This window comes from Caloenas nicobarica, chromosome 1, assembly GCF_036013445.1.
Source record: "Caloenas nicobarica isolate bCalNic1 chromosome 1, bCalNic1.hap1, whole genome shotgun sequence".
NCBI lineage: Eukaryota > Metazoa > Chordata > Aves > Columbiformes > Columbidae > Caloenas > Caloenas nicobarica.
The window spans coordinates 16,112,344-16,125,243 of record NC_088245.1 but is presented as its reverse complement, the minus strand read 5'-3'; the positions used below and the strand labels follow the sequence as shown (position 1 = coordinate 16,125,243).

The 12,900-nt window shown below is 42.5% G+C and overlaps 1 protein-coding gene across 1 annotated transcript in view; it reads left to right on the top strand.

The window, feature by feature from the left end:
* Positions 1-3,468: 3,468 nt before the first annotated feature.
* Positions 3,469-12,900, top strand: part of LAMB4 (laminin subunit beta 4) — a 41,272-nt gene continuing 31,840 nt past the window's right edge. The window contains exons 1-7 of the mRNA XM_065632367.1: positions 3,469-3,502; positions 4,729-4,886; positions 8,547-8,682; positions 10,110-10,183; positions 10,824-11,012; positions 11,374-11,437; positions 11,968-12,182. Coding sequence (XP_065488439.1) covers positions 3,469-3,502; positions 4,729-4,886; positions 8,547-8,682; positions 10,110-10,183; positions 10,824-11,012; positions 11,374-11,437; positions 11,968-12,182 — 870 coding nt within the window. The remainder of the gene's footprint in view (positions 3,503-4,728; positions 4,887-8,546; positions 8,683-10,109; positions 10,184-10,823; positions 11,013-11,373; positions 11,438-11,967; positions 12,183-12,900) is intronic.

Here is a 12,900-nt window from a genome sequence, read left to right as displayed (position 1 = left end):
GTGCATGACCAAAGGAAAGCAGCAGATACCTCCGAAGGAGGATTTATGCCTTTGAGGTATGTATCTAAAGAAGGTGGTAGGATGGACCCTATAGGGGTTCCTGTCTTTCTCCATTTACTCTAAAGGAAGCCCAGGTGATTTGTTTAGATTAAATACTTATTTTTCACACGCCAAGAATAATCCCAGGCTTAAATAATTTTATTTCATATTGAAACTTTAAAGAAAACCAGATTTTTTTTTTCCTGATGTTTTTCACGTTTTCATTACTGGGGAAAGAATCGATGTACCCAAAGAGACCTTTTTATTCAGAATGTCCCTTGGAGGAAAGTGCAGATCTGTATGGGCTGGTGCCAGCTACTGGTCAGGCAGCATCCAGGGCCAGACCCTGAAGCGGGGCTGGTGCCTCCGCTCCGGCCGCCTTCCCTCGCTGTTGGCTGGTGTCTGAGAAGGGAATATATGCCGAAGTGTGAGCAATTCCTCTCCTTTGTACTACGGATATGCCTTGGGCCTAAGAAATGACAACTGTAGGACCTGTGATGACTTGAAAAACCATGCAGCAATGTTATCTGCCCTCCAGCCAGCATGGGATGAGTGATGCATTATAAATCCAGATCCTTTACCAGTCCAGAGATTAAAGAAGAAAGAAAGAAGTTTCTTAATCCTTGCCTCAAGCAGTTTAAAACCTCCTTCTTGTTTGGGGTCCTACATAAATCAAAACACAGGACTGACTATATTCTGCAAATAAATCTTCCTTGATACTTACTTCTCACATAACTTCTCTGTAACAAAATCTGAATTCACTACCAAATATGCTAATAAAATGTCAACCATTCCATAATTTAGTAGCATCATAATAATACCTTCTTCAGTTATATATCGCTCTTTCAGAAAGTGCTTGACATACTGCTTATACATAAAAAGTAAAATTAATATATTAATATATCATTTAGTCTTCTATTTCTTAATATTGAAACCAACTAAATATAAACCATCTGTACAGTAGTTAATCATGCATGAATACAAACCAGATGCAGATTAAATTAGCCTGAAAAAAGTCTCCCACAAGTAATTTCCACGTGTACTTGAGGAAGATGATTTCCAAAAATGTAAGTATATGGGCTATTTCTGGTAGAGTGAACAATCATAGTAATGGCAGAGGATACTTAGTACTTACACACTGCAATAAGATTAAAGAACATGTATTTGTTTTGTTTTGTGGATTTGGGGGGGTTTGTGGTTTGGGGGGGATTTTCGTGGTTTTTTTTTTTCTTTTTTTCTCCGAAACAACAGGAGCTACCCAATGAAAAGCAGTGAATACTTTATGAAATATGTATTTCATACATTTAGAAAACCTTGTATTTGAGGATGTGATGATACTTTCCAGACACAATCATGAATTAATCCTTACAATAAATCAGAGGAGAACTGATAACAAATATATCACAACTAAAAAAGTGCATCCAAGACAGCCTGTCATTCTGAAAACTGGAATCAAAGCACCACAGGTTTCAACAAAGACATCAGACACCAGTGGCCAGTGATGTGCGTGAGCTGGTGAAGGCGGTTGTGGAGCTGCTCCATCACCATGTTCCCCGTGACCACGGGGTGCCCTGCACAGCCCCTGCCCTTGGATTGTGGCTGGGAGCAGTTCCAGGCAGAGCTTGAGCTGAAGTGCAAAGCTGGGACTCCAGTTGCCATGTTGTCTTTAGCTTGAAATTGGAAAAAAACTGGTGCTCACGGCAGTGATCCAGAGCTTGAGCTAATTTGAAGCTGGCTCAAAATGTCACATGGGTGCAATCACAGCTTTCAGGTGGGGACGTTTACAGTCACCTCAAAACCCCAAATCAGCCTTTCCAGACCGTTTGCACACCTACTGTGAGGAATCGTCCTTTCTAGCCTGCGTTCGGATAAACCAGTGCCACTAGACTTCTGATGTTAAATAGCTGTAAAGACTTTGATGTTTGGTTGCAAAGTGGACCAACTGAAGAGTTGTTTGCCAGCACTTTAAGAATCCCAGCCTTGTCTTTTCAGTTGCATGAAGTTTTTCTGCTGTTAATTTAACCTGTCACAATTTTCTTTCACTGCACAGATCTGCTGATGCCAGAAGCCCTGGCAGGAAGCATTCACAAATCAAGCCTTTGGCAGGTTGTAGGCTGGGTCTCATTCTCAACTACACCTCAGTGCCTGGGGGGACGTGCTGTCTTCTCCAGCTGAAGCGTGCGGGTATGCCTTTGCTTGCTTCCCTCAGTCGGCTCTGCTCATTTCCAGCTGAAACACTTGGCTGTCTGAAACCCAGGTAAGACCTCTTCGGTATTTAATTTTTCTGCTAAGCATGGAACTAAAACATGTTGAGGTTTTGCCAGTCCTTGTTTCCCTTTTAAAGTGAGTCATCTTTAAAGAGCGTCACTGGTGTTGAAGTAACATTATAGTGTTAGGGTAGAGACTGGGACGTATAACTTCCAAGATTACTCTTACCATAACATCTGAAATACTTGGAGTGCCTTTGCTTTGTTCCCTGGCTCATCGTAGCTCATTCAGCACAGTGATGGCTGTATGAAGGTGAGGAACAAGAACAGAGCTGGGAAGTGGCACTTTTTGCACGCTCATGTGGGGATGCCCTGGCAGTGGAGCTGCATCAGGATGCACTGGCCCTGCTGGTGCCTGCAGATGGAGAAAGAGGTGGAAGGCACAAAAATGGGGGGGCAGGCTGCTGTTTGTGAGCTCTAGCTAGTGGCAGGATGCTGGGTTGTCTTTTTTACCCATGGCTGCCTTCTGTTTTTTCAACAGAGGCTTTGTGTTGGCAAGTGTTATTTTCCTCCAGGTGAGTAGGAAGAGGAGGGGTTTGAAGTAAATGCCAAAATCAACCTCTCTTGGGTTCACACTGAGGTTTCCCTGTATGAGTCTTTTGCACTGATACAGACATTACATATTTTCCTCACAGCACTTAGAAGATGTGGTTATAATCTTGTCTCTGCCAAAATTCACAGAACCTGACTTCAGGCATTTCTCAGTGGCATCTTCATTAGGACCTTGGCCTTTGTTTTAAGTCAATGCAAGAAACATGAGCCTCCAGAGAAGGTTAGATCTCTGCAAACAGCCCTGCTGAATTTAGTTAGGATTAAATAGCTTATATCCAAATCTCACAATATTTTTCTGGATAGAATTTTGTTTTTACTTTAAACTAAGTGTGAATATGTTCTTACAGTCTTCTCTGAAAGCTCTTGTGAGGTGTATCTCTCCTTTAATCCTGGTTTCAGTGCTGAAAATTGTCAGGAGAGTTTATTAATAAAACTAAATCAAAGCCAGGATATCCTTTTAAGCGTTACATTTTCGTTATGGCTCTGTCGCTTCACTGAAGTCTATCTCTGGGTAAGCCGATGTGCAGGGGCTGCCTTGGTGAGGCCAAGCACTGGGTGACCCACCAGTTCTTCTCTTGCAGTGGCACCGGTTTGAGTTTCACGGGGAGGCATGAGGCTGGGGCTGGCCATCCTGTTACACCTCAGTAAGTACAGATGTTACAGTCATCCAGGCCAATTTTGAAATATTACCATGTGATTTACATTTCTGTCCAAGGTTTTGTTAGAGTACTTCTTTTCTATACGCTATTAAGACACACATGACAGTGTGTCCCTGTTACTCACTCTCCTGCGGAGGAGCTATGAATGACGTGAAACGTTTAAATACAAAGGAAAGTTAATTGAGTAATTGAGTAACTGTTGTAATTGAGTCAGAATCAGGTCCCGAAAGGGACAATCATTATTTCCTGACAGCTAATATCATGGATCTGGATAAATAAAGGACAGGCTAACCAAACATATGCATGGCTGTATACCTAAAGAGTCAAGCTTCACTCATCATCTGAAGTATAGCCTGAGCCATAGACTGAAACCTGGCTGTAAAATACTGTATATTTACTGTTGTAATTGCATTACTGCTTCTAGTGTTCTGTGGGATCTTCATGTATTGATTGTATTTTTTTTTAACTGCACTTTTTATAACAAGTTAAGCCAAGTAAAGCTGAACAGATAAAGCCTCCAAGGTACCCATTCCTGTTCAGAGTTTCAGGACGGAACTTGTTTAAAAGGACAAGCCCTGTAAGGGAAGTCTTAACATAGTAGGGAAAATATTTAAAGTTGTTTCAGGCAAAATAAACCAAAAGATCCTGCAATTACTTAGAGAAGTCAGAATTATTCTGTTTAATTATTAATGACCGTGCCATGGGGTCTGAATGGAGGGTTCTGAGACTGGACCAGGAGGTCCATTGCAAATCAGAAAATCTGAGGGATCACAGACATCAATCCTGGTCTCAGTTTCACCATTATCACTTGTAAATCACTAGAAATCAGCAGAATTAAACCAAATCTGGCTCTGCTTACATAGTCAACTGAAATGCCTGTGATTCTGCTACAGGAGGGCTGGCTATGGTTGTGCCAGGGTAGGAAGCATAATAAATTATTGCTCATAGCAGATTGGTTTGCTGCACAATAATGTGATGAGATTTAAGTTTTAGCATAGATTTGTGATATGTTAGCTATATTTTTATAATAATTTTGCAGCAGGTATGTTCATTACCAAAGCTCTTAAATATTCCATGAAACGATATTATTAAGGACAAAAGGAGCACAGGCAAAGGATAATTTACGATGTTAGAATGTAACTGATTTTCTCTGGAGAATACTGCTGGGTATACAAAACAATTTAGTCTCTCTGATCTTCCTTTGCGCTCAGCGCTGGTAAGACTTCGGCATGCACAAGATGACTGTGATGCTGGGTCCTGCCACCCAGCCGTTGGGGACCTTCTCCTGGGTCGCAGCAAGCGATTAACGGCCTCGTCAACCTGTGGAATGAACAGCCCTCAGAAGTACTGCATTCTAGGCTACCTAGAGGTTGGTTTGCTCTTCCTTTTTTAATAAACTGAACTCTGCCTACTAACAATATTCTCATCTGTAAAAGGAAATTGTCCAGACTAGGACGTTTCTATGGAAGTTGTCTGAAAAAACACCAGACAGCGTGGTGTAAGTTTGGTGGAAGGCTGTGCCTTATTGCAGCTCATATGGAGAGTCTGGCAGCAAACAGCTCCACAGTGATGTATAGCTTCTCAAGAGGGAGAAACATCCATGAGATGCAAATGAGCACATGGATTTCTGACGGATCTTTGCTCTGCAGATCCTTTTCCCACTCATGCCTCAGAGGTGAAGACCACAGTTTCTGTGTGTGTGAGCACTTAGCAGGAGGAGTGTGGTCCTGCAGGCTGTAGGCACTGCCTCGACGGACCTTTGCTGGAGAAGATGTTCCATACGGTGTTGAGACCTGAGGCAGCCTGTTAAGTGATTCACACTGTGTCCTCTCATGTTTTTGATCTGAAATTAGACTAACATTGATAAAAGCAGAAAGCCATCTCCAGCAGAGCGAAAAGGTAATGGTGCAGTCCAGTCCTTGGCCCTGTAGGCGGACAAATCCAAAACAAGGGTGATCAGAGGGATCCCTCTCGCTCCCTGGCCGCAGTGATGAGGCCATGGGGGACCAGCAGGTGTGCAGGAGCCAGGGGCAGGCAGAAATGGGAATACCCCTGTTGCGTGTCCTGGAGGACTTTCCCCCACTGAGCTAATAAATTGTCGCAAATAGAAATATTTTCATGAAATACCAGCTGTAGGCTGAAGAGGAAGTTAATAAAAACCAGCTTAATTTATAAACATTTGAAAGTGGTTACGGTTTATGATCTTCTGGCAAAACACTGTGACACATTTACAGTGCAAAGTTCTGCCACACTGAGGTGGCACCAAGCACAGCTCCAAGTTATTCATTGCAACTATGGTTTTCTGCAAAATGTAAATACCTCTTACCTCTTTCCTTTTCCAAAAGAGCCTGTAAGCCACTTTTCACCCTTTGCTGGTTTTCCCCACGTTGGTTGAACAAGTGGATCCTGGACACTAACTCGCTGGCTGTGCTCAGAGTTTGGCACTGCTTGGTAGATGGGCACAAAGAGCCATCTCAGAGACATCGTCTTTCTGGCCCTCAGCTGGATGATTGCCTTTTTAAAAATCTTTTTAAGAGGAGATCAAAGAGGAATAAAAAATTAATATTTTCACTTGCCTGTACTTATCCTTTGAATTATGTAAATACAAGCTCATGAAAAGAAACAGCTGTTCTGCAATAATCCCTGTGATTTAATACTGCTTCAACATACCTTGACCCCTGGTGACTGTCTCCTGAAGAGGATAAGCGCTACAAATTCTGCTGCTTTGCAGAGCTTGGGAGACAGAGGCTTAGGCTCTGGAAATGTGATCTGCTGTACCAGCTCCCCTTAAGTATGCGTGTCACCAAAGGTATATCAGTGAGTCCCACTCAACTTGATTCTCACCGGCACATTCCTGAATGCTTTGCTGAAGGCAGGCCAGGAAGCTTTGAATCTTGCAAAGCCAAATACTTCCTCCCTCAACTCCCCTCCTGATGACCTGTGTCAGGCGTCATGACTAGAGCAAACCTTACTTGTGAAAGTTTGTTAGTCAGTGTGGCAAGCTGCCAAGAGCCAGGACTCAGTTGGGATGTCTTATTGAAAATTCAGATTGAAAATAATTAGAGTTTGACTGCTTTGTGTTTGAAAAGAAGCACTGCAAATAATTTTCTGTCTTTAATGTGTCTTATTGTTTCTAAATGTAAGTCAAATGGTTTTTAGCCCTATGATTGAATTTACTAATTATGCATGTTTTAAAAGGAAAGGAAAGAGGACTCAGTATTGAGGAGAGTGTAAAGCTGCACACTTCAGAGGCAAATGAGATGTTCCAGACTTGCCTTGCGTGGACATGCACATTCTTGTCCTTTGGGGCACAAAAGGGTTTTTATGGAGCAACGTTAAACAGAAGTTGACTGAGTGTCATATTATATGTATCTATATAAACCAGAGAGTGGGTGTGCACAGTCCTGCCAAATGCTTTGATAACCCAAGTTCTTCTTATCAGAGCTTTGTGAAACCAGGTGACAGAGAATTTTTCATATTTCTGTCTTGTCTTCTAAATTGCACATCCATACATTTGTCAAATGTGGTATAGAATGAATATAATATCTGTTTCTCATAATGTTTAAAGCACATAAATTATACCATACCTGTAAATCTATATAACTTTGTTTATTTAAATGTGAATAATTCCAAGGTGATTTCATAATATAAAGATGTCCAAACCATTCCTAATACTTCTCTGTATATCCTGAGCATGCCTGGTGGGCTGCCTCTCTGCCTGTCCCCTTCTGGGTCATTTCCAGCCCAGATCCTGCTGCTGACTTCCACTCTTTGTTTTCTGAAGCATTCCTGCCAGCTCCCAGCAGAGGGCACCGAATCTGTCCCTCCTCCTTCAGCTCCCTCTGGGGTGCTGTGTCATCCCCCTTCTCCCTGCCAGCATCCCTGCCAGCCAGGCACACAGCTTGGGCATCACCTTCTGCTTTCGTTTATCCCTGCGTCCTTGCACTCAGGTTCTGCCCAAATCTTGTGGAAACCTTCTGTGTAGCGCAGCCGCCCCTGCCCACCCAGTGCAGCCACCACCATTCGCTGCCCCATGGCTCTGCGGGGTGCAGTCGCATCCTGCTTGGGCTCGTCCGCATGGCTCAGCACGGGTCATCTCCCAGCCCCGCGTGTTAACCTTGTCACCTCTCCTTACATCTCCCACTCAATCTCATCACCTTAAATAGGAGCTCCTTGCCCTTGCTTCCAAAGCCCTTTTGCAGACAAAAGCCTCTCATTCAGCATTGAGATATTGGCTAATCATTGCCACCTTTGTCTTCTGTTTGTCACATTTTCATACAAGACCTTTTCATCTTATTGACATCCTGATTTTCCTCCTTTGCATTGTTTTTAATTTTTTCTTGTTTCTGTACACCTACAAAAAGTCACTGACAGTGGTCGGCGTGGTGGTGTCAGCCCTGACCACCACCTGACATCATACCTGGATCCAGCCTTGCCTTCCATTTGCACCTGTCTGCTGCTCCTGGCTGGGTCTCCAAGCTGCTTGAAAATGTGCAAAAGAGAGAGGAAAAAAGTCTATAAATGATTTAGTGAATGTTCCTCTTCAAGGCTTCTTCAGATCTTGAAAGATCAATCCTCCCTTGTATCCCCTCTGCATCCTCACTGCTGCCTCTGGCTGAAAGTTTCTACAGCTTTTATGAGACACGAATAAAAGCTCAACTTTAAAAAAAATACATGTCTCCCAAGAAACTCTTGCAGAATAAACCCTCTGGCAGCTAAACCCAGAATCAACACCTTGAAAAACTTATTTCTTTGCTCTTGCTGAGATCCCTTTTCCACAACCAAAAAAGTGCATTGTCTATAGAGTACCTGGGGCAAACTGAGGCCAACATTTGCTATAAGCATGGTTTGTCCCTCTAATGATTTTCTTGGTATTGTCCCTTTTATATGAAAGCATGAGTTATTAAAAGCACAGGCATCCAAAGCAACATGACAGCCTCCAAACTTGCAATGGCATAAATACATGTACATCTGGATCTTTAGGGAAGAGAATAAATTCATCTTCTATCCTGATCGTTTTGTTTTCTAGGCTGAACAGAAGTGCTTTCTCTGTGATTCCAGATACCCATATAATCCCTATACACATCACAACAGTCACATGGTCGAAAATGTTATCACAACTTTTGAGCCTGATAGGAAAAAAAGGTGGTGGCAGTCAGAAAATGGTGAGTTTCTTTCAGAAAATATTACTGTGAAATGTTACAGTGAGATTTATTTGTGTAATTGCGATTCATCACATTGCTTTTATGAGAGATGAGACAAAACTGCATCATTCTTTGATTCAGTAACACTGAGTGATTTAAACCTATTTGTGTGTAACAATATAAGATTTGAAAAATTCTGTTTTTCTACAGAAGAATTTTAAGCACAGTATCTCCAAGAGCTGGCCAGAGGACCTGTGACAGTGCTGTGTTATCTATGGTGGCTGTGTGTTTTTCACAAGGTGTCTGCTTTTCAGGGAAATGTGATTTGTGGCAAAAAGTATGACAGAGTGTGTAAAACACAATCATCCATTAAAAAAAATAGCGCTTGCAGTGTAAAGCATGAGTACTTAAGGAAATAATTAAATGAAGCCTGGCTGTTGACACCCTTATTACCTGGCTGTTAACGCTCTTATTACCACATGTTAATTTTGTCGCAAGCTTCTCTGTAGTAGTTCTTCACTGATATCGATTTATATATCCTTACAGCTTCTCTGTGAAGGCATGATAGGAGGAATAGCATCTACTGTACTTTAGTTGACATATAGGGAACATGTAAAAAATATTTGACTGGTTGGAAATTAAGGCATAGAAAACTTAAGATAATATGCTACCTCTATTTGGGGTATCCAACTAAAATTCATAAGCCTTGTTTTTTCATGGACTTTAGCAAGAAATTTTCACCAGTTTTGTACGCCAATGTCAACGAAGCTGTGGCCAGCTATGAGGGTCTCTTCTTACTCTCGCCATCTTTCTGCTGGGATGAGGTCTCATGCAGAGCCTGGGCAGCAGGAGCCCTGGGGTGCTGCATGCAGATGTGAACAATGGGGATATCCGCTGAGCTCCTGCAGCTCTTTGCAGAGAATGTGTGAACTGTGGGGTTTTTTCCATACTTGTTGCAATTTTGGAAGATGCCTGGTGTGATAGCTCTGCTCATGACAAATTTCAGGTCTGGCAGTATAGAAGGGTTTAGCAGATCTTTTTAGTATGAAGAAAACCCCATATTTTTGATGGGTTTCATTTTTGTCTTAGAAATAAGCAAACTATTTGCATGGATTTAAGAAAAATTTGACTGGATACAGGAAGATGTAAACCCGTCACCTCACCATCATCATCACTTACAGTCCGAATGGTCTGAACAGGACCTTTAGCCATCTCATGCAGTTTCAGTGACATGGGGCATTGCCATTGCCGGTGCCAGTGCCACAAAGGCAGCACATCGCATTGCCCCCTGAGAGCGATGCAGCCACACACTGGGTTTGCGCATAGGGGATGCCCTAAAGAGCTTGCTGCCATGCTGGAAAAGACATCTTTAAATTCCCCACAGGAAAGCTGTCTCAGCAACCCCTCCAATGTGCGCATTGTGCTCTTCATTTTCATTCTCTTTTCAGGCATTAACCACGTCAGCATTAGGTTGGACCTAGAAACTTTATTCCAGTTCAGCCATCTTATCCTGACTTTTAAGGTACGTCTTTTACTAGAGCTTTTATGTAATGTTATACACTAAGTACTTAACCACAGGAATAAATTGCTTAGACAGGCAGTGAAAGCTCCATCTTTAGAGGTTTGTAAGAACAGGTTAGATAAACACCTGTCAAGTATGGTTAAGTTATAGCTGATCCTGCCTTAGGGGAGGAGGATAGACTGAGTAGTTTCCTATTCATGGGCCTTCTGGTCCTATTTTCTATAAGTGTGAGAATTAAACCTGAAAAAAAATTGAAAAATTAAGCTCTAAGAATTTAGGACATTTCTGGACTGAGGTTGCTCTTTCCCATTTAATTCAGTCTTCTCACGCATATCCTTTATGATCCAGATGGTTACAAATTCTTTTTCTACAAAATTCCTATATTGTTGTGGTAAATGTCCATCCTTAGAAAGTAATCTTTATCCTTCCCTTTTGCTGAGAGGGTTCAGACAAGGAATCTGGTTTTGTCAGAGAATCATGTAACCATCACAGTAGCCCTGTATGGAGCCCGCAAGCTCCCAAACACAGAATTTTGATTGACAGCTGTCGACATCTCCCAAACAGGAATCTCAACAGAACAATCCCTGAGGTGTCTTATCAACACCTGGTTAAGGAATTCTTGAAATAATGTTTCTTGCAGACATTTCGACCTGCAGCGATGCTGGTTGAGCGCTCCACCGACTTTGGTCAGACCTGGAAAGCATTTAGATATTTTGCACAGGACTGTGCAGCTTCTTTTCCCAACATCCCTTCTGGTCCAGCAAAAAGTGTGGGAGACATCATTTGTGATTCAAGATATTCAGACATCGAGCCCTCCACTGAAGGCGAGGTATTGCCACGTGTCTGTGTTTGTATGAGTTCAGATCATAAGCGGCTATTTCTCTGGAGCTGAGGGTCTCTTGTCTGTATCTATCAGATCCATTTACACAGGTTCTGAGACCTGAAGTGCTATTTGCCTTATTGAAGTAAGAAGGAAAGACGAACACTGCACTTTACCCTCTGTTTCACATCCATATGAACTCATAAAACACTTGAGCACTTGCTGAAGCAGGGCCACAGCCTTGTGTTTTTTCTTTTATGGGATCGGTCAGGTGGCATTAGTAACTAATGGGTCTCGGGTAACAGTCTTTATCTATATCCAGAAAGAATAGCTTCAATGATCTGTAGAGCTGTATTAATTTGTTTTGCAGGTTGTTTTAAAAGCTTTGGATCCCACCTTTGAAATAGAAAATCCATATGTGCCACATATCCAAGGTATGAACAGTACAGGTTTCTCTAGAGACACTTTGCTCGTGTTGCTTGTTTTATACACTGAAAGGGTGAAAAGCTCAGCTGCTGTAAGTCAAAGATGTTGAAAATCAGGTACCAAAAATCGTAGGGAGACATCTGTATTAATAAATAAAATGGGCCAGTCTTATTCTCTAGCCCTGTGGACAAATGGCACAGCTCTGCAGAGGTCATGTATGCAACTGAGTTATCTTTCCTTCTGAGATGGGGTGGCCCAATCCAGAGTGCCTTTTGGGAGCAGTCCCAGAGCTGTACATGAACCCACGAAGTCATTGACTAGGAAAGTCAAGAAGGAGGGTGCCAACACTTACGCAGCTGTGTGCCAGGAGTGGGCCATGCCCTGGCACTGTCTGGGTTACTGGTCTCGGCCAATACCAGATCGCTTTCAGTATTTCTTCAGTGTGAGGGAATTATTGGATGACTGATCCAAGCTGAAGATTTCGTACTGTTCATCTTTGAGTGAACTTGGGTTCTTGATTTCTCTTCTTTCCTTCCAGAGCTCATTACGTTGACAAACCTAAGGATCAATTTTACAAAACTCCACACCCTTGGGGATGCTCTGCTTGGAAGAAGGCACAGTGATCCCCTTGAGAAGTACTACTATGCTGTCTATGAGATGGTTGTACGGGGCAGCTGCTTTTGCAATGGCCACGCCAGCCAGTGTGCTCCTGTGCAGAATCTGCGGGGAGATGTTTTCCATCAGTCTGGGATGGTGCGTCTTTAGCACTGTCTCCAACAAGGGCAGTCCTTATCTGGTATTTTGGGGGAAGGAGGAGATGGAGGAGGGAGAGGAAGGAATTTCTCTGATGACCATTGGATTGACCATTTGGACCTCCAAGTTGTGAAATGTTTCAATACAGCTTCTTCCTTTAAAAGTCTGGGCTGAATAGCTCAGAAGCTGTCTCTTGGTTGGCACCAGGATAGTGTTTCAAAAGCAACTGGAACAAGACATGTTGAAAATAGCAGCAAAATACCAGAGCTGTAATGGTGCAAAGGTAATACAGTAAGTAGCCTGTGGTGTGTGCAGACTTGAATGGCCACTTGTTGGGTGCATTCCACACTCCAGCTGGGCCCAGAGGCTCTGTTGCAGGAGAGGAGGCATTGGCACAAAGAATAGCTGATAGTGCAAAGCTAACCCATGAAAAATGGATTATTAAAAAATTCAGGAACATGATTGTGATTTCTTTCCTTCTGGGAATGAGTTTTTTTCTCCTGGAAAATGTGTCTCGATATAGAGACATGTAGGGAGAGAGATATAGAATTTTAAAAGTTGAAGTCTCTTTTGATATCTCTAGAAGTATTTTTTTCTAAATGTTGTTCAGTGGCTTTAAAGCTATTTGGTTAAAGTTTGCAGGTATTCTCCAGACCTTTTACTCAAATAACTGAGAATTATGTCAGCTGAGGGAGCCAAAGAGCTTTGAATTTTCCTG